At 41.3% G+C, this 21,366-nt stretch overlaps 1 protein-coding gene across 1 annotated transcript in view; it reads right to left on the reverse strand.

The window, feature by feature from the left end:
• Positions 1-1,702: 1,702 nt before the first annotated feature.
• Positions 1,703-21,366, reverse strand: part of SRPK1 (SRSF protein kinase 1) — a 30,523-nt gene continuing 10,859 nt past the window's right edge. Inside the window, exons 3-16 of the mRNA XM_033152541.1 lie at positions 19,445-19,563; positions 15,058-15,166; positions 14,606-14,693; positions 13,610-13,697; positions 13,035-13,141; positions 11,363-11,528; positions 9,701-9,726; positions 8,370-8,595; positions 7,580-8,020; positions 6,715-6,815; positions 5,421-5,528; positions 4,733-4,802; positions 4,060-4,152; positions 1,703-2,053 (exon numbers count right to left, since the gene is read on the reverse strand). Of these exons, the coding sequence (XP_033008432.1) occupies positions 1,869-2,053; positions 4,060-4,152; positions 4,733-4,802; positions 5,421-5,528; positions 6,715-6,815; positions 7,580-8,020; positions 8,370-8,595; positions 9,701-9,726; positions 11,363-11,528; positions 13,035-13,141; positions 13,610-13,697; positions 14,606-14,693; positions 15,058-15,166; positions 19,445-19,563 (1,927 nt within the window). The 3' untranslated portion in view covers positions 1,703-1,868. The remainder of the gene's footprint in view (positions 2,054-4,059; positions 4,153-4,732; positions 4,803-5,420; positions 5,529-6,714; positions 6,816-7,579; positions 8,021-8,369; positions 8,596-9,700; positions 9,727-11,362; positions 11,529-13,034; positions 13,142-13,609; positions 13,698-14,605; positions 14,694-15,057; positions 15,167-19,444; positions 19,564-21,366) is intronic.

Consider the following 21,366-nt stretch of genomic DNA (forward strand, 5'->3'; position numbering starts at 1 on the left):
GAAAGTGAAGGAAGTATGATGGTTAAACTTCCATTTAAAATAAAGTAAAATAAAATTGCACCAGATTTTTTTGTTGTTGCAAAGGATAACAAGGGTTTAAGATGACTATAAACTGGGATTTCTGCAAAGAGAAAACAACCGCGAATAGTGTTTTACTGCTGGTAGCTTTTGCATTGAATTGTCCCTCAGAGTGCCTTCAATTCGGAGTCCTCCGGCAGTTTCCAGCCTGGGAGAATTTTGCAATCTCAAAGGCCTATTTGGTCCATGGGAAGTCTCCAAACCTTACATTTGAGCAAGATGCTGGGGATTTAAAAACAAACAAACAAACAAACCTGGGAAAACCTAGGAGATACTCATTGTAAAACTAGCAAGAGTTACATATCTTTCTAATAAAATAAAAAGCCTGCAAGAGTCAGTCACAACTAACCCCTTTTCCTAGGAGTTTACAAGCTTGCGTTGTATATTCTCTGCTGAGCAACAATGGCTGTAATGATTCTGGAGAACAGAATTTGACACTTCATCTCTAGGGGTGGGTGGGTAAGATTCAAACTACTCTGTTCCCCTAGATTATTTGTTCTGCTGTTAATACATAGGAAAAAATTCTATTTGAAAGGGAATTTCTAGAGTCCAGCACCTTGGACAGTTAACAGGGAATATATATATATATCATTACATTCATTAACCTTTGGAAATAGGGCGATTGACAGTCTGGGCACAGTTGGAAGGACAGCCCCCGATATTATCTTTCCTTATTGTTGAAAAGGAAGAACATATCCTATTTTTCCAGACTGAAAACGTAACTGCTCTCTCCTAAAAAGACCATTTCACACAAGGCCAACAAGGCCCCTGGGGGCATAAGGGAGACCTATGGAAAAGGTGGTCTGCCACAGGCTGGATCACCTACTGGCTTTTGTAGCAGAAACCATGCCATCATCAAATGCCTTTTGGGCCACTGTACACTCTTGGCAAGCCCCGTATTGCCTGGGGCTGCATGTTGGGCAAGTCTGGCACTGAACCTGGGCAACCTGGCTGCTCCTCTGCAGCCAACAAATGCATAAAGCCATACTTGTAAAGAGACAGTGACCTCTACCAATGTCGGCTGCCTTTATTTTCCATGTGAAACTTAATCGAGTTCACATACTACGGCTTTGGAGAGCAGCTTATTCCATGGGACTCAGAAACTCAACTGAACATTGAGGGGACAAAAAATGGTGCTAAAAAAATGGAGATACATTTCTTAAGAGGTCGTTTCAAAGGATTAAATGGCTAAAACTAGAGAAAAGTACACCTGAAAAGAATAACGAGAAAAAAAGAAAGTTACCCAAGCAGCAGAGCAGACACCTAAGGAATGAGTTGAGTCAAGTTCAGTGCTCCACATGGAGCTACCACCTTGGTGCCATCTGCCATTTATCCTCTTACTGTCAGCAACTGGATGTGCACTAAGAAAATGACTCCCAGAGTCAGTGAGCTAAGGAGGGATTCACAGCTCTTCACATCCCCCTTGGGATGACTGCAATATAGTTAAGGGAGTGTGTCCCAATGGAGATTTCCCCACACCTTCAGGGTTAGGTACTTGAGTAAGGAAGAGAGTCAGGGGTCATTTCACATTCCTGTAAAAACTCTTTGGCAAACTCCAATCACAGCAAAACAAATTGGACGCCCACTGGCTGACAATAGTCCCTACTGAGTCGAGTACACAAACTCACATGAACGGTTAGATTTATCTAAAATCTCAAAAGCCCTCAAGGAGAAGCTTCACTCTGAAAATCAACAAGGAAAAAATTGACCTGGGAGGAGAGGGAAGGGGCAGCTGGGACATCTAGGTGTGTATATATTATGCTGTAAACCCAGTTATAGGGCCAATACATCTAGGAGTTGAGCCAGGGGTGCCTGAGACACTGTGCTGCTGTAGCTCTCTTCTCAGGATTCAGTTCCAGCATAGGTAATAAGAAGTCTGTGAATGCAGCTGCCTCTTCTTGGGACCACTCGTATTTCTCCACCAAAACTTCAAAAAGGCCCCATGGCTTCAGTTTGGTGATGTGCTTCAGATCACCTGAGAACAATGACAGGAAGATTAACAAGGCTCACATTAACATGAACAGGAAGGCCAACAGAACAGATATCAGGATTCTAATGCTCCCTTCTAAATGATATTGCTCAATAGAAAAAGGAGTATTTCAAATTTAACACCCAGCGCAAGGCAGGTTGTAAATTATGGACTGTATGAAGTAGTGATAGCTAGGCAGCATTGTGCCGAATATGGGCTACACTTTAAGGAAGTGTCTGGACTCTGGGAATTTTTTTGAGAAGTCTGGTATTCCATGTTCTCTGTCTTCCTCACTTTCCAAAAAGCCAAAATCCCAATCCAGTTACCTTAATGTTATTTCTAGAAGAAGAAACATGCCAGTGAATACAAGCTTCCTTAACAAGCTCCCTTCCGGCATCCCTCCTAAAGATGATGCCATTTACTGAAGTGATGTTCAAGTGATGCTACATATATCCAGATCTTTACTCAGCCTTTGATATTTTCATGCAGCACTTTGCATCATAGCACAACAATCCTAACTGAATATACACAGGGTTATATTTAGGTACAAAAACAGGTTGCTTTAGCCCTGCCCATCCTTTCTACTGCCACACGGGGTGGAAGATGGAGTCTTGTCTGAATAGGCTTGCCATACAACAAGAACATTCCTGACATGTCCTGTATTTTTGGTGTAAAAATGGCATGGGGGGATTTTGCCAAATTGGTAAAATGTCAGGGAAAACCCAGGTGTATGGCAATGTGATGCAAAAAGCAGCAGAAACAGCTCCACTATTTTTTGGGAAGGTCTTCCTTTAAAAAGCCCAACAACTCTGCGGGTGTTGGCAACCCTATGTCTGAGATTTCATGTGGCACAAAGTCTCCCAATCTTGACACAATTCAGAAGTGCAGTTTAACAGCAAAGATGACCCTGTTTAGTTCTAGTCTTGGAGATGAGTAAGATGCCCAAGTAAGTGGCCCCCAAAACTTGCCAAATACACACTGTTTTTAACTTGTTATTTGAAGTTGAAAAATGTACAAACATAGTCACACCTCTTTATTACAATAGCCCTAGAATCATAGAATAGAATCATACAATCATAGAGTTGGAAGAGACCGCAAGGGCCACCCAGTCTAACCCCCTGCCAAGCAGGAAACACCATCAAAGCATTCCTGACAGATGGCTGTCAAGCTTCTGCCCTATCTTCTTCTCTTTCATTTGTGTATTATCCCTTTAGAGTCGAAAGTGGGAGGGGGGGGGAACTGGATCCAGCCAGTGAGCTAGACCTACAACTGGCCCACGCTCCACGGACCCTTTTTGACAGGTTTGCAGCCAATCATCAGGTGGTCACACTTCAAAGGAAGAATTAGGAATGCATTCAAAGTGCGCTCCTGGTTCCTCCTTTCTAGGGCTGGATTTAATTAAAGCTGCAGCTACAAAAGAAGCACCTGCTGCTGCTTTCCCTGCTGAAAGTGGAGCTTGCACCTGGTGCTAAATTCAGTGCAGAGTGCAGAGAGCAAGCCCTCCACATGGCAGGCATCAGCTGCACTCTGGAGCTCCTAAGCGGAACTAATCCAGATGTGGTTTGTATTGGGTGCCAAATTTTAAAGGTGTAGAAAGCAAGCCCTGCTTGAAGATGATCCGTAACTCACAGCAAGACTCCACAATTGTTCCTTTATAGCCTGCTCTACACCTGCTGTCATACAATGTCAGGCGGGCAGGACAAATGGCATTGTGGGCCAAAATGGGACCTCACTGGGCCTAATCCAGCCTGTGGGCTGAAGCTTCCTGACCAGCGGCCCAAGGGGCTGCAATGGTTAAAGAAGTCTGACTTTGTTTCCAATGAATGAAAAGTAGAAATAATTATAAGCAAATGGGCAACCCTCCCTGCCATTGCTCATATACACCAGCAAAGTAAATGGGCACTTTGCTATTATAACAGAAAACAAACAAGCAAAAGAATAAAAACTAGATATTCCAACTACCCCAGGTCTGGAACCCTCAGCCATTCAACCTCGGATTATTTTCCCCTTACCTTTTTTGGTGAAGAACTCCTTGGAGTATTTTCCAGCCACAATGAGCTTGCGAGGTATTTTCCCCAGAAGTTCTATGATTAATGCAATATGGTCTGTATTCCCCAGGAGAGAGCATGAAAGAAATAATATGTATTATTATTAACACACAATGGCTTTCATCCAGATAGGATCAATGGGAGAGAAAATCATGAGGAGGCTGACAGAGTGGGGAGGAAAAATGTGCTCCTTCCACCTTCTTCGCTGCTGAATTTGAGTATTTGTCCTGTTCTCCCCCCCTCCCCCCGTTTTTTATTGCTCTGCCTGTTGGGTCAGTCTATTCTGGCAGACATAAATCTCTACATTGGGAATAGTCCTTTTTATGTGTTACCTTTCTATTAAAAATATTTCAAGGAACTTAATGCTGTTAAAAACAAACCATTGATTATGTAATAAATCACTAACAGTAACACGCTGGAACCTAAAACAATCTGTTTTTGAATCTGATGGGTATTGAAAATGAGCTGCGTAATGTACCAGTCGACTCCAGCAGACCAGTATTAAAAGCTCTCAACAGAATAAAGAGGCTAGATCTCTTTTTGAGGTCTTGCTCTGTAGAGCTAGAACTTCCAAACCCCCTTGCATAGGAACTATGTGCAGAAATAATTTAAAGTACTAGAAGTAGTAGGTACTCACCTTCATCCCTTGAGTAATCTTCCCCAGAGTGAGGCTCAAACAGATAGTCACCCGTAGCCAGTTCGAAGGCCTGAACAAGAAAATGTCAAACAACTTTCAGGGTTTCTGGGGGGAATACAGTCATTCAGTATAAAAGCCACAATCCTAATCACACGTTAGTGTGTAGAGAAAAGGAATTCACTCTAAATTATGGTGCTGAAAGAGTATCATGAATACTTCAGGGTTCTTTTAGTCAAGGTCCACAAATTCAAAACAAGGTCCACATCCCAGAATGCCTTGCTCACCAAACTGCTGATACTGAACACAGACATATTACTGGTTAGGCTTTATACCTGTAAATTACTTTGTCCATGAAGTCTGAAACAAGCAGGCCTTACCAAACATTGGCAATGTAGTAATAGTTTTTTTTTAAAGTAAAAATCTTGCTTCTATTACATGAAAATATTCATTTAATTTTTAATAGCATGCTTCCTTTCATTTCATTTCAGGGCAGTACAGATATAACAAATGCAAAACACACACACAACGAAACCAAGAAAACAGCAGACAAAACTTTAAAACGGATTCAAACGTACTATCAGCTTATTGCAATTTAACAGTAATTTAATTCTTGCAGAATTCTGCAACTGAAGAAGAGGAAGAAGAACTGACACCACTTCAAAGATTTAGACAATGTGATTGAACTTACCATGCAGGCTGTACTCCAAATATCAGCTGGGGTGCTATAACCGGCTCCAATCAATACTTCCAAAGATCGGTATTGCCGTGTCTGAATGTCCTCAGTGAAATGTTTATGCTGTGGGTTTAAGATGAGAGAACAAAGGAGATTCCAGAGACCACGTAGACATGTACTAGGGAATGAATACGTCTCAGAAATAAATCCCAGTGAATTCAATGCAATGTATAGGCACTAGCTGATGTCAACAGAGCCCCTAGAGGACAGATCTGCAAGATGTAATATAGCTCTCAATTATCTGGTGCTCATTCCTTTACTTGGTCTGCCCTCCCTCACCCTCATCTTCCCTTCTGCCTACCCCAGTGCTAATTAGGATGCTATACAACATCAACAAAGGCTTGTGATCATTTTTGTGGCTCTAATATGGGGCTGAGACAAACTTGGGTACTCAATTTGAAGAGGCACCTTGGAAATCAATGTGCCAAAAAGCCCCTGACTCTATCCTTGAGTCCAGTCTCAAACATGTTTTGAGATGAATCTGTACTGCTACCAAACAGAGGATTACTGAATCACTCCCTATGGAATGCTGGGTGCCTGTTGATCGCGGTACATGTACTACCACAAGCGGTGCTCATACACAGTGGTACAGACCTTTCGGTCTCAGGTATTACAGGAAATCTCTGCTATCATATCACAAATTGTACCTTCCTTGCCACAGTGGGCCTTGCTCTCTATCTTTCCAGGAGATGTAAGAACTTCTGTACCAGGAGTTTACTCTAATTCTTTTGCTGGCTGTGAAGCTGGAGGTTGCTCAGCATTGGAAACAGAGCTCCCCCTTCACTTTGGAGGAACCAAGTTTGGAACCTTCCATTATTAGAAAACCCAACTTACATAATCAGGCTATGTACAGGCTTGATTGAAGTGGACAGATTAGTTTAGAATACTGCTTGCATACATTGACCCCCCGGTCACCAACTAACTTGCTGCAATGAACTGATCCAACAGTGTCACGTGAACTCTCAATGTTTCATTGAAGATGTGCTGCCTGTAAGAAGCTAGATCTCACTTCTCATTGTAGTCAGCGTATTTTTCAATACCACTACTAACAGTAACACTACTGTTTGGTTTCCTGCTTATTTGGTGGGAATGTGAGGGGTCTGTATGGGTGTCTGTGTGTAAGAAACCAATTTTTAATAAACAGTATTAATGGGGGGAATATCAGAGGTATGTTTGCTACATTCACCTGAGCTAACTGCAAAGAGACAGCAGTTTCTGTTAACAGTATGGAAAGAGCTTTAAAACTTACCACCCAGCAAGCATTTCCTAGGTCAGCTATCTTCACTTTGAGCTTATCTGCATTCACTGGCTCAAGAGGATTAAGGAGGAAATTTCCAGCAGCCGATTTTCCTAGGCACAGCACAAACAACAGCCAGTTAACTCCACATGGACAGGCCCACCATCTGCCACACAAATTCTAAAAGCATCATTGCTTTATTAGAGTACTTATTAGAGTCACTCCTTGTCTGGAGTCAAGTATTAAAATTTCACATCAATGAGTTGGTTTGGATGTCACTATAAACCGTGGCTTAATGCAACAGGAAATACACAAGCCTTGAGCTCATGTGCTCCCCCCTCCACCTTCAGTGCTACTGTAAGTGGAAGACCAGAAGCTCTTGCTTCCATTTGTGATCAATCACAGCTTGTCCCTTCTTCCAAACCTGGCAAATTGTGGTTGACTTTAACTATTTAACTTTTAGAATCTTCAAGCCATGTGTTATGGAGAAAGGAAGAACCTTGACAGTTCTCTTTTCTTAGGACCAGGGCCAGCTGTAATAGGGAAGTTTTCACTTCACAATAAAGCACAGTGTAATGGACAGAGAATAAACCAAAGCCAACTCATGCCCTGTCTAATCTCACCTCAGACTTTGCTGGATGACTTTAAACAAGCCATTATCTGGCTTCTCCCTGCCTCTCCCTTCATATGGGAAAAAAACAATACTAGCGTGCCTTACAAGGAATGCTACTGTAAGATTATCACAATCAAGTGTGAGAAGTGCTTTGAAAACTTAGGGAATGTTGATAATATATCAACATGATTGTGGCATATTCCATAACACAGTTTGCGTCAAAATGGCGCAATTTATTGCTTATACAGAACCCATGTCCTGTACCTTGGCTGTTCTCAGATGACTCATTATTCTCATTCTCATCCTCCGAAGGGATTTCTGCCCTGATGCTCTCTTGCAAATGGCTGATCTGCTGTTCACTAAAATACTGTTGGTCGCTTGAAGCTGCTTGGCATATCATTGAATCTGCAACCTCCGAAATTAAGGGCTCGCAGGAGTCTGAAAATGCTTCCTGTATTCTGGCCTCTGGGCCACCATTACTTTGGTTGTAAGCACAGCTTTCCTCCTCTTCCTCCTCCTCCTGCTCCTGAGAGGGCCTGCTGCAATCATTGGCATTGTGAAGGTCTTCCTCGAGTCTCACTGACACTTGGTTGATGGACTCTGAGAAGGCAGCCATTTGCACCACTCCATTACAGTTGATCTCTGTTATGCATTTTTCAACTCCTTCCATTAAGACAGCTTGCTCTGATACAAGGGAAATGTCATCTAGATAAAACAGAAAAACCGGAAAACTTATTGAGGAGGATGGAGTTATAACTAAACTTGTTTTAATGACTAGTGATTAGGTACGAAGTGCAAACAGTATCCAATACTGCAGCTGTTCTAACCACTTATAAACAGTGGCTTAAGATGTCCATTACATATGCTGGGGAAATCCTAATTTTTATGGTAACGATAATGATCTGTTAATATTTTCTTTTTCCTTAGAGTTTTTATCATTACGTGTGTTATGTTTAAGAAATGTCTATTAATGATGATTTCAAAACCTCCTCCCTTTCAAAGGATGCATTATTACCAAGTACACCCAAAGCACATCTTTTCTAGAAATCCAGACCTGTCTTTTCTGGCAGCTCTTCATCTGGAGGGCTTTCTTTTAAGAGCAGCTCAAGTGGCTGTGGAATTTCTTGCTGCTCCTCTTGCTGCTCCTCAGGCTCTACTTGCAGAGGGATTGCTTCCTTCTCCATCTCCTCAATTTCCTGAATTCGCTTCTCCAGCAGCTCCGCTTGTCGTTTCTGTTTCTTTTTCAATTTCTTTTTCTTATTTTTTGACATTTTGTCAGCCTGTAGGGTGATTGCAAATACACCAACCCTCAGGCATCTATTGCCTATTGCAAATAATCTGGTAGACTTTTTATACAGAAAACGTAGTTAAATAAGGGAAAACAGAAGGAAATAACACCATCCCTCTGGTCATAAAGAACATCCAGATATCATGAACATTTACAATGCAATCCAATAAATGTTTATATGAGCTCAATTTGGCTTATTTCCAGGTTTGCAAGTAAAGGATTGCCACCATAAATCCAGTATTTCAAACAAGCCTCAATCCTATTCTCACAATTCTAGTATGTGCTTGTTAATGATGCACTCCTAAGCTTACTCAGAATTCGTATGGCACTCCCATGTAAGTGGATATAGAATTGCAGTCTAAGTGCAAATTAGAAGATGTCAAACAAAGCCTCTCTGTGGTGAGCACTCTTGGATGTCAATACCATTTACAAAGCAGAAAAATTATCTATAATTATTCTTCCTTGTGTAAATTGCTAGTACTCATTGATAATAACTGACCACATTCTAGATCAGGCATAGGCAAACTCGGCCCTCCAGATGTTTTGGGACTACAACTCCCATCATCCCTAGCTAACAGGACCAGTGGTCAGGGATGATGGTAATTGTAGTCTCAAAACATATGGAGGGCCGAGTTTGCCTATGCCTGTTCTAGATATTTCAGATATTAAACCAGGAACCTTTGTGCACTACAGACCAGTTCACATCATATTTATTTCATTCAAATGAGCAGTTCAGACTACCCCCAAGTACGTGTTCATACGAATAAATATAAGATACGAACAGAAAAATCATAGATTTTGTCATCAGAAATTCCTGCAATTGCAGTAGCTAGAAAAATAGCGAAACTATTAACAGTACAACTAAGGCAAAGAAAGGGTAACCATTAAGAGAACTGAAAGAAATGAAGTGTATATGGCAGCATGCTAAAATCTGAGCGCCTGGAATGGTGGGAAATAGAAACCTAAATATGTCCAGACACAATTGTGCTGTTTGGTAGGAGCCTTCCCACAGCACTGGAACTGCTCTGTAAAAAGACAGTGTTCATCTGAATGCAAAGTTTAATTCATTTATAACATGCACAAGTTATCACACTTACTGGTTTGGGCTGTGGTGCAGTACTCACTGTGAAGTAAAAAAGAAATACAATTAATAAGCCTGCAATCATGCTATTAAAGTGGCATACTACTCAAACTATCCTATAGTTAACAGAAAACTACTTCAGCAACATGACTACAGTATAGAAAAAAAGGAAAATGTTCTCATCAAGTCATCAACAGATTAAATTTCAACATTAGGAGACAGGCATCTATTTAAATCACTCCTGCAACATTGAGAAGCTGTTCCAAACACTAAATTGTTACCTTCTTATGGAAGCAGAGAGAACTCGATGTCAGATTATTATACAGAACAACAATTATGTTATCAATTGTCAGGCCACTCAACCATTTTCAAAGTAAGGGGAATAATTACATGCAGTGAGACAACACAGCAGCACATACACACTATTTTATAAAGTGAACTGAGATGACAAATAAGTAAGTCAAGAGTGCATTAAGTCCACTTCAAGTTCCATCAGTTTCCAATTAACTACAGTCGTACCTTGGAAGTCAAACAGTCGAGTTCTCGAACGTTTTGGCTCCTGAACGATTGAAACCTGGAAGTGACTGTTCTGGTTTGCCAATGTTCTTTTGGAAGCTGAATGTCCGACAGGGCTTCTGTGGCTTCTGATTGGCTGCAGGAGCTTCCTGCAGCCAATCAGAAGCCACGCTTTGGTTTTTGAACGTTTTGGAAGTCAAATAGACTTCCGGAATGGATTCCATTCGACTTCTGAGGTATGACTGTACTTGAAATAGTAAACAGCAGGTGGTCAGATGACAGCCCACAAAAATAATTTTCATTGGTCCCTTGCAGACCTATAATGTTTAATCAAGGGGTAAAACTGTTTAAGAGACGAGAAAGAGCCTGATCACTGGAGAAGGACAGGGTTGTGGCGCCTGGACCTCTGTTTTGAAAACTGACTGGTCTTGAAGAATACAGATACAGCAAGACATTAAACAGTTGTTATGGTACTGCTCTGTAACCATACTCTTAGATGAAAGCTTCAGGTACAGTGTACTACCTTGGCTGGTGACTGAAAAGGATGGAGTTCATGTAGTCTCAATAAAACACCACAGATTTGGTGGAGACCAAATTGGGAACACCCTCCCCACTTTTACCATTAGTCAATGCTCTTCAAAAGTAATCCAGAGATACTGTTGCACAGCTCTTTGGCAGCACCAGAGAGGATTCCATTTCTATATCAGATTTGTCTTAAAAGATTGAACACTTATAATAGTAAAGCCACTTAATAGAGAGTCTACTTATACATAATATATACGGAATGTATGATGGAAATAATTTTTAAACTCTCTGGAGAATACAAAAGACTGAGCAAGGCATATCCGGGATGCACCTCACTGCAGAGGCCTTCAAAATTGAATTTCTATAAGCTCTTTTACATACAACGCAACAGAAGTTGGCCTATCATGAGATCAGAAACAGCATTTTAAATAATGCTCCAGTGTGGCAATTTACACACTTTTCATGAGCTCTTTACAGAACCATACAGCTAGTACTGCAATGAATATCTATTTTATAGACAAACTGAAATGATGTTCCATATTAATCATGTTCAGGGTGATCTGGATAGCCAATATTTGTCATATCCTAACAAACCACTTCAGAATGAACTGACTTTAAGCTAAAACATAAAAAGCACCTGCAGAGCCAGAAGGAGGGGGGGCTCCAGATCTCTGCCACTCTGTTGCTTCTGCAGCCAGCCTGCGGATGTACTGGTCATTAACACACAGCAGAATGTTCTCTGGTTTAATATCAGTGTGGATAATCCGACACTTGGCGTGCAAATAGTCCAGTCCCTGCAAAACCTGCAGAGAACAAACGACAAAGCAAAGTCACATACAGGCGACAAAATGTCATTGTGTAACTTCCAAAGTATACGAACAGCCAGGATCTGGTAGTTGTGGTGCACAATGTGACCGAAAGCTTCATTTTATTATGAAGCAAGCAGTGAACAAGCCAGGTTACTATGGAAACTATAGCAAAATGAGCGTTCTTTACTTGATCTTCAACCTACTGTTGCTGAAGGCGTAATTCCCATTCATTTTAGCACTATTCTTCTACTCTAGGCTTCCCCATCCTTCCCAGCTTTCATTTCTGTTCTGGAAGCATAAATTACAAATGGGACTTGCAACAAAGCATTGTACAACACGTTTGTGTGTGTTGTGTGTGTGTTATTCAACAGGATGATGCCTCCATTATTATATGTTAATGGACAAGTGTGTGATATATAAAGGGAAGATACATTTTGCAGCCTGAACAACACACCCAGTCAACCTTACATGGGAACAAGTCCCATTAGAGCTTGTTTTCAAATAAGGATGCCTATGATCAGGTCAGGCCCTTGAGTGGAGGCACCACTGTGACATATTGGGATGTCCATTTGGCAGCACTTTGCCAACTCCTTTTGTGTATCACCTAATGACTCGAGGGGCTGTTCCGTACTCACAGAATGAAGAAGCAGCAGGTCAGTAAGCCTCTTTGGTTCCACCTCCTTTAGTTGCACCCATTAGGGAACAGGGCAACTGAGCAACACTCCACCTATTACCCTAGTTAGGTGTTGCCACTCCATCTCTTCTTCACCTCTTCCCACAGCCAAAGTGTGGGGCAGACAGAAGTGAGCAAACCAATTATCCATCATGATCATCCAGCCTTTTGTTCCTGTGTGTGTGTGTGTGTGTGTGTGTGTGTGTGTAAGGCAGTTGGGGGATGGCACCCACCTGCCACAGTTAGTAACAAGAGTGCCTACATCTTCCCTTTGTTTCACTCTAGCTGTGTCTCCCTCCCCAAGTTAACCCACCCAAATGATTCCCTCCCTCTCAACACACACACACACACACACACACACATTTTATATGAGCCCGATTGGAGCAAACAAAAATGCTCATGGAGCAGTAAAGCACACATGCACAGCCCTTTGCTTCCACTTTTGGGAACTGTGCTGCCTTTTTAGAATAGTGCCTTGTGGTTTCCTGTGATATGCAATAACCTACCCTGTTTTGCTTCCAAATCAATCAGAACAGGACCACTGATTCTGCTATTAGACAGAAAGCATGAGAAAACTCTTGAACTGGCCTACTGATTCACAACAGTTTCTTGTTATCCTTAAATACTGCGTGAAGGACCTGATCTTGGGATCCTAGAGCATGTGATGCACAAGATATCCACCAATGAGAAGTGATTGTTACAATTTTGATCTGTTCCACCAGCCAAAAGTGCAGCAACTGACATCACAGAGAGCCTCCAGCTGCTCTTTGGAGCACCAAACACTTGACAGAAAACAACTTTTCACAAATGTAGTATATATAACATGCCTGGTGGATGATTCTTTTTACACAGAGTAGTGGAAGACCCTGATAATTTGATTTGATGATCCATTTCAGAAGATGGTGCCCTAAAACTTCAAACACCATACAAATATCTGTAGCTGAGTCAAGGCTGAATTTCCCGGAACATTCACAATGTCAGCTATTGCTGAATACATAGCAACACGAAAAAAGAAATTTCATGCTTAGTTATTGCGTATATACCCATTTCCCCCTGACTATCTGCATGTAGTTTTCACAGGGATACAGAAATATCATAAGGTGGTACAGATGAAGCTAAAACCCAAACAATACTCTCACTTTTTTCAAATTGTCTTCTCAACTTCCAACATTCAAAAAGGCTCTTGCCACTCAAAATTAGAAAGGAAACCTTTTTGTAGGTTGTTTTCTTTATATGGCTGAAGAAAACTGAAAACATACTTGTGCCAAACGGCTACGATTTCACGTTGTCAAATTTCATAACTGTGCAAGACAACCATTATGTTTTAGCCCAGTATTTGATTAAAGCCCACATTTTGCTGGATTAAAGATCACAGAAAAGTCTGGTTTTATTAAAAGGATACGGGAACCATTTACTCCTGAGATTTTGAAGTCATCTAATAACTGAACTACTCTCTCTCTGTTTGGGTCGTCTGGGTCAGTATTGCGGACCTGTAGGGTGGGGGGAAATCAAACAGCACAAAAAAAACCATTTAATGCAGGTTCTATCTTTATCAAATCCTATAGATTTCCAAGACACTCTCCAGATTCTCACCCCACATTCTTATTTAGCAAATCAAACAATCAATTTATGTTAGCATTTCTGACTATTCTTGAGCAAATATGTCCATACGAACCTTGCCTTATGCCCCAGCCGGGGGGGGGGGGGGGCTTCTTTAACCAATTCCTAAACAACACTGTCTAAGTAGCTGTAGTAATGCTGTTACTTCTCATGAGCCTGCATTTACCTTTCCCTCCCTTCATAAAAATGATTGAAAATGTACTGCTGGATACATGAAACTAAGATTACCAGCTAAGGTAATGGGATGACATGATACCTACAACTAATGACACAAATAGCAAACCAAACTTGAGATGAATTACCCACTTGCAATAATTACAATAGCCATATCTTTAAGTGCCAGGCAGAAACTTTCATCTCTAACCAAGCCTTTGACCTTTAATTATCTCTGGCCTTTTAGAAGTGTGTGGGATGCTTTAAATGTATTCCACCACCCTTGGTTTTAATATATCTCTTGTGGGTTGTTTTTTGTTTTTTTGTCTGTTTGGTTGGTTGGTTGTAAGTTGCTTTGGGCTGCCTTGGGCAAGATAAAACGACTAACCAATTTAATAAATAATCTTACGTCATCTTTTAAAATGCTCTGGAAACAGAGATAAAAATTGACCTTTACAAATTAAAGAAAAATAATAATAAATGCCTAATCTAATCCTGTGTACAGCATTCCCCTTTGTATCTAGTATGGAGCAAGAGATTATATTATGGCTGGGAGCCATTTGCTGATATTTTTAAAGGATATAATTTGAAATTGAATCATAATCATCTACTTGTGGATACTCACAGATTTCAGCAGTTTGATTTCATCCAATGCTGTTTCTGTGTAGTGTTCAGCACTCTTTACAACTTTCATTGCCACAAACCTCTTCCCCCTAAGTGGACACAAAGTTTAGTATTAAACTGCCTTCAGGAATCAGATAACAATAACAGAAAAAGATCTGAAGGCTCAGGAACATTTCCTACAAAATACAAAAGCAGGTTCTCCATCACTCCTGAATGCATAATTTCCCCCGAGTGCAATAAAAAGTAAACTTGAAGAAATAATATGCTGGGGGGATATGAATCAGTTTTCAGTTTGTACATAGAACTGTTACCATGCTTTTTTTTTTAAGCATGAGATGAAACCTCCGGATTTGAAAACAAGGAGGAACATTCTGAGGAAAAATCTCATGTTGCTGGTCTGTTACAGTATTCTGTGCAATTAGCAGACATTCCTTCCAAAAAGCAAAGACTTACTGGATGTCCCAAGATAACCACACTGTAGAAAAGTGTCCCCATCCCAGCTTCCGGATCACATGGTATCTTCCATTAAACAGATCCCCTATTTTAACAAGATGGTAGCCTCCTAGGAAATGTAAAAAGAGTTATTGGGTCAAGAACCCTCAATGATACTGAGGAACTCACAGGTCAATCTACACACCCGCCACTTTTAATCTCTCTTAAAAACAAAAGAAAAAAGCACACTGAGAGCACACAATTGTTGGTAGAACCATGCAATTTCTTCATTTTGGATATCATGCATATAAATCCTGACAGCTTATCAAAGAATAATATTACACACAATATAGAATAGATGGTGTGTTTTTCCTTCTCGGCTTCTGCAGGGAAAACAGCTCTACAGTGTGCTATTCCTCTATGTGGGAAGGATAAGCAGACTAGCATGGCTATGTGCAGGTGGTACAATCCCACTGGGAACTCTCAAATCTCTCAATTTTCTTACTACCGTATTTTCCGGCGTATAAGGCGACTGGGCATATAAGACAACCCCCAACTTTTCCAGTTAAAATATAGAATTTGAGATATACTTGACCGCAGATTCTCCACGCGGCGTATAAGACGACCCCCGACTTTTGAGAAGATTTTCCTGGATTAAAAAGTAGTCTTATATGCCAGAATATACAGTAAATATACTCCACAATAAGAAAAAATATATTTTAAAAACAATACTGTTTAAGGAACTTCAAATGTCACATTAGCTATGAGTTCTGGGATTGGGAGAGATATAATGCGTTGCTAACTGCTTTCTCCTAGCAGTAGCAAAAACATTCAGAGTTAATAATGCTTTTCTTTCCCTCCATAATAACAGAAATGCTACCCTGGGATTTTCTTTATTTGGTGACACACATGATGACACACCACTTGGCTGCAACTGCAGCTGAAAGGGGATGGTGATTTGTAAAGTCTAGTCACAATATTAAGAAGACTTGGTGGCTACTCTTCAAATCTCTTCATAAGATGCTGGGCTCATAACAGAACAGAATGATTCAGCTAAAGCATAGCAATATCCTTAAAAGAATGAGAGCCTAGCATGTCTCTAAGGTTTCCATGAGGAACCTTAGCCATGAGATAAGAGAATGATCTGATGGGTAATCTGCTCAGTATTAAGGTCATACTGGGAACATGTCAATTCTATGTGCTACTACAGATGTGTATGTTTCGTTTAACGCATTTGTTAGCCACCTTTTTTAAAAAAAAACACCCAGTATTTTCTCAATTGGATATCACCTACTGAATTCAGGAGGATTCCCAGGTTGTGTCCATGGAATTCCAGGCAAAGTGCAACCCCACATCCAGAGCCAACTGAACCCTCTTTTTGGAGGAGACCAACTTCCCACACACAGTATCTCCATTTTGTCTGAATTAAATTTCAGTTTGCCTGCCCTTGTTCATGTTAAAATTGCCTCCAGATAAATAATTGACCACTAGTTTATTAATAGAAGCCAATGGAGATGCATACATTCAAGCCCTGCCTTTGTTCAAAGAGCTTACTCAATATTTATCAAAAACAATCTAGAGAGAAGACGGGCATGGTGGGGATCCGTTGCCAGTTGATGTATGAAGGTGTATGTCGTTGAATTACTGGCTTTGATACTTATCCCTGGACCTTGGCAATGCTGGATTAAGAAAAAATATGACCTATGTGAGCTCCTATTTCTGCCAATGCATTTTTGCCCCCTTCTCACATTACCTTTGTGCTACGGTTGCCACCACTATGGGGAACTGCAAAGGGTCCAACCATGTAGGAAGCTGCATATCTGAAGAGGTTCACACATCCTAACCACCTAAATGGCATCATCAGCCAACCCAAATCAGCTCACCTCAAATAGGAGCTCCTTCACACAAAAACAATTCATTTTCTGACATTCACGCCAGGCAACTACAGTACATCAATGTGATCCATGAGGGCAGCACATCCATTTAGGCCCGCAAGCTGTACTTGTTACACCTACACACATACTTCATGACAACATCAAGCATCGTTTGCAATTGTGTGAACCTGCTTTTTAACAAGAAGGAAAGCTAATAATGCCATCTCATACATTACTACAAAAATGTCCCATTAAATTAAAATATGTTTACTCTCAGGTATACACAAGGGCAAAACAGGCAACATCCCACCAAGAAATGGCTTGGTGAACGTTCCGGGTTGCCGTGCGTAACTCGAACGCATGTAAAAAAAAAACCCAAAAAAACGGACGTTGTGCAATTTGAGCACTTCTGCGCATGCGTGAAGTGCGCAGAAGCGTTCTGCACATCTGGTGGTCACACACACACTCCAGAAAACACTTCCAGGGGGCAGGAGTGTGTATCCCGAACGTACGCAACATGGAGCGTACGCAACACGAGGTATGACTGTATTTCCTTGAAGCCTGGTTTGTTCAGCATGGGGAGTTCATTATTAATTTTAAAAATATATTTCTGGATCACTACTGTATATTGGATTAGATAATGCAAGGACTATAATGCAAGAACTATCAAAGCAGGCTTGTTTTTAAACCCTTGCTTGGTCATCATGGGAAACAAGGAATTTCATCCAGGCGAGTGACTGGGCTGCTGGAGGATCGATGGAGTGCTTCAACCCTTCTTCTGGTAGCTTGCTGCATTTCTATGCTGGGCTTGGAGGAGGTTCCAGGGGTGGGGGTGGGGGCTGAGCACTCATTCCCTTCTCCAGCATCCTTTCTATGCTGGGTTTCTATGGTGGGGAAACTGCCTCCTTCTGTTAAGCAAAGAAACCAGGCAGACTGACAGGAGGCAGAAGTCTGAACACTCCATCCCTCTTCTGACAGCCCACTGCCATTCCAAGCTAGCTGACAATGGGTAAGCCCCCTCCTGCGTGTTCAGCATTAAAAGCAAGAGGGTTCGCATTGGGCTGCTCCTTCCCTCTTGCTACCAGTCTACCATGTTTTCATATAGAGGCACAGCAGGTGACACACACACCCCGCCTGCACACATCTAGCATAGAACACGCTGGCTGGCATCAGAAAGACAGAGATCCATGCCTTTGCTGCCAGCCTGCTAAATTTCTATGCCGGGCACACAGCACACCCACACAAAATGAAGGCAGTGGAGACATGACATGTTTTTCATTCAGTTTATTCCACTGAGCGTGATGCTAAGTATACCAGTTTGGGTAACTACAGCCAGGATTGGGCAGATATAGTCAAGTTTGCAACATTTTACCATTGAGAATTCCGTGATGTGAAGGCGGACGTATGGTATTTAAGTGAAGGAAATTACTGTCCTTTGCCAATTCCTGTATGACACTATGTCAGTGCTTTATATATAGCAAGTGGACCCAAAATGTACAGATTTATATGGTAACTACAGGAAGCACAATCTCAGCACCTGAAGAGCAACCAATAGCTTTCTCTAAGTCAGGCTTCCCCAAACTCAGCCCTCCAGCTGTTTTGGGACTACAATTCCCACCATCCCTGACCACTGGTCCGGTTAGCTAGGGATGATGGGAGTTGTAGTCCCAAAACAGCTGGTGAGCTGAGTTTGGGGATGCCTGCTCTAAGTGTTGGCAGGTATCCAAAGGTACCAGTACAAATTGAATTGCCTCACCCAGTATTCTCTAGCACACACTGGGGGTCCTATACTGAGCTTCCTGCAAACTATGGATTACAGACAGTAACTACCCTCGGGAATGCAGTCTCCCTCTGACTAGAACAATTCCCCCCTCTACTTATTCCAAATTCTACCACTGCATTGGGTTAATCCAGTGTTGTCCCTGGCATTCTCCATGAGGGTGATGTTGCTTTGGAATCTCACCCATCACCCTGCTGGAGAGGCCTACCAGACAACTACATAGTTTTATTTTTAGGCAATACATGAAGATACCTCTCTATGCAACTACTTTTCACTCGCCGCACTTATGGGCTATTAGGCTTTGTTTATTTCCTGGTTTCCTGACGAATTTTATAGCTCCTAAAGCTCTATTTTTTGTTACTGTTATGTTTTTATTTCTGATGTTTATTATGCAGTTTTGATATTAACTTTAATTTCAGTTGTAAATATGGAACATATTTGAAATAGAAAGCTGGAGAAGTAGTAAAAAGTTAAATGAATAAATATACTGAGAAATACCTTAAGCAATCATATATCTTGATGTATTAACTTTGATTTGCTAAACAAACAAGGAGGACATAGTCTGGTAGATGACTGGTCTTATAAGAAGAAGCATTAGTCTACCAAGTCCCCATAGATGAGCTCCTTTTTCTATCTACAAAACAAAGTCACTTACTGGCTGATACAAAGGAGGTACCAAAGTCCAAACCAGGTTTACAACCTTAATTATTGGTCTAAAATTATGATGCTCAAATTGTAAAATAAAACCTCTCACCTTTGCAGTAATCATTGGGATCTTCCTGCTCATCATCATCTGATCCCAGGATTTCCTCTTCTTGTTCAGGAAGATCATTCTCTGAATGGGCAGCAGGGCCTCGATGTTGGGTTTCTGGCCTAGGAGACACCCTAAGTTCGTAAGTCGTAAGCTTTTTACTGTGTGTACTTGGAGCAAAGGAAGAAAGAATATGCAAAGACTAAAATGCAGTTTGAGCTTGGATGATGTTAGGCAAAAGAAATGTTCCTCATTTTTTTTTTAAAAAAACTGAAATGCAGATTCATCACATCTATCTCAGATCACTTTGGTTGGAACAAACCCTCTCAGCAGATACAACTTGTGCAGACAGCTCCATGTGTGCAGCAAGTACCGACACTCAAATTAGTACAGTCTCAAAAGATAACCAGTCACACCAATATCTAGAGCTGTCTCCATGGAGAATCAAATGTTGCACAGCAGCAGTACGCCAATCACTCCCACTATGATTATGCCAGGTATTTGCCTTGCTCAGTCATTGGGGGGGGGGAGTCAACTGCACTTTTACCAGGTACAGCTGTGCTTTGTGATGCATTTTGTCTGTAGCAGAAGGTCCTTTGCTGGAGGTGCTGGGCCAAATGACTGCCACTCTCCAAAAAATGCCAATCAAGAGGCGAGAAAGGCAGGCAGAGAGTAATAGCAGCAAGAATTCAGGCTTGTAACTAACCTTGTAGCTATAAGCAAACAGGAATTTCATACCAGCAAGGGAGTGAGCTGGTAGAGGATGGATCTTTCCATCCATCCTTTGTCCAGTCCACTTGGTTTCCATGCCAACCATGGAGGATGGAAAGCACCTTCCTCCATGATCAGTGTGAAAACCAAGCAGGATGGTGGAGGGGCGGATCATTTTGTTCCTTCTCTGTCACGTCTGTTTGATAGCAGGGCTCTTTTTTTTTTTTAAAGAACTTTCATTTCCATGCTGGTTGTGGAGGGGCTTCCGTTCCTCTCCAGCCAGCAGGGAAATGCAGGCTGCCAGTGTTTCAATGGAACAGCAAACATTTCAGCAGGCTAGTAGCTTTAGCAGCCTAATTTATCTGAAGGACCATCTATACCTGTATGAATCTGCCCAAGATCAGAGTCCGAGATCCTGCTCTCTGGCCTGTTATAAGGCGGGTAGGTTCTAGGAACAGGGCTTTCTCAGTGGTGGTCCCAACCTTTGGAATTCCTCCCCAGGCTTTCAAAAATATTTTAATAAAAAAATAATAGGCATTCAGAAGGCTTCAACAGTGTAGGATAGTCCTTAGGCTAAAAATAACTGCCAGTGGCTCACAGAATACTTACAGTGAAAACTGCTTGGTGATTGGTTCAGGATGAAGGGAAATTTTAGGATTCTGAATTATTTTCTATAGAAAGCCCCTCAAAATGGCTTCAGTTTAGTCATCCTATTACAGGTACCCAAATGCATTCCAGCCCTATAAGTTGACTCAGTGTGCTTCCATGCAGTGGGACAAACCCATCTTTATAGCTCCCTAAAAACAGGAATTTCAAGCTGCTGTATAGAGTGGCAGAAAAGAAAAACCCAATCTTTCAGCAGAAAGAAAAATAGTCATGCATATCTTGAAGCATGTAACTACAACTTGCATGCTGTCAACTAGTAGTTGTCAGGTGTTAGTTAGACTGACTGCTACAGTGATCTATGTCATATTATATTTGAATACAAAGAGAAACATACTTTTATCTAGTAACTCCCTGGATGCATGCACACGAAAGCTCATACCAAGAACAAACTTAGTTGGTCTCTAAGGTGCTACTGGAAGAAATTTTTTATTTTGTTTTGTTTTGTCCCTGGATTTTTTTTGTTAAATACTGAGTTGCTCAGCTGATCATAATGCATAAATTAACACTCTGGGGGTCCCCAACCCTCTGGAGAAGATTTTTGTGTGTGC

Source organism: Lacerta agilis, chromosome 6 (assembly GCF_009819535.1).
Source record: "Lacerta agilis isolate rLacAgi1 chromosome 6, rLacAgi1.pri, whole genome shotgun sequence".
In the NCBI taxonomy this organism is placed as follows: Eukaryota; Metazoa; Chordata; class Lepidosauria; order Squamata; family Lacertidae; genus Lacerta; species Lacerta agilis.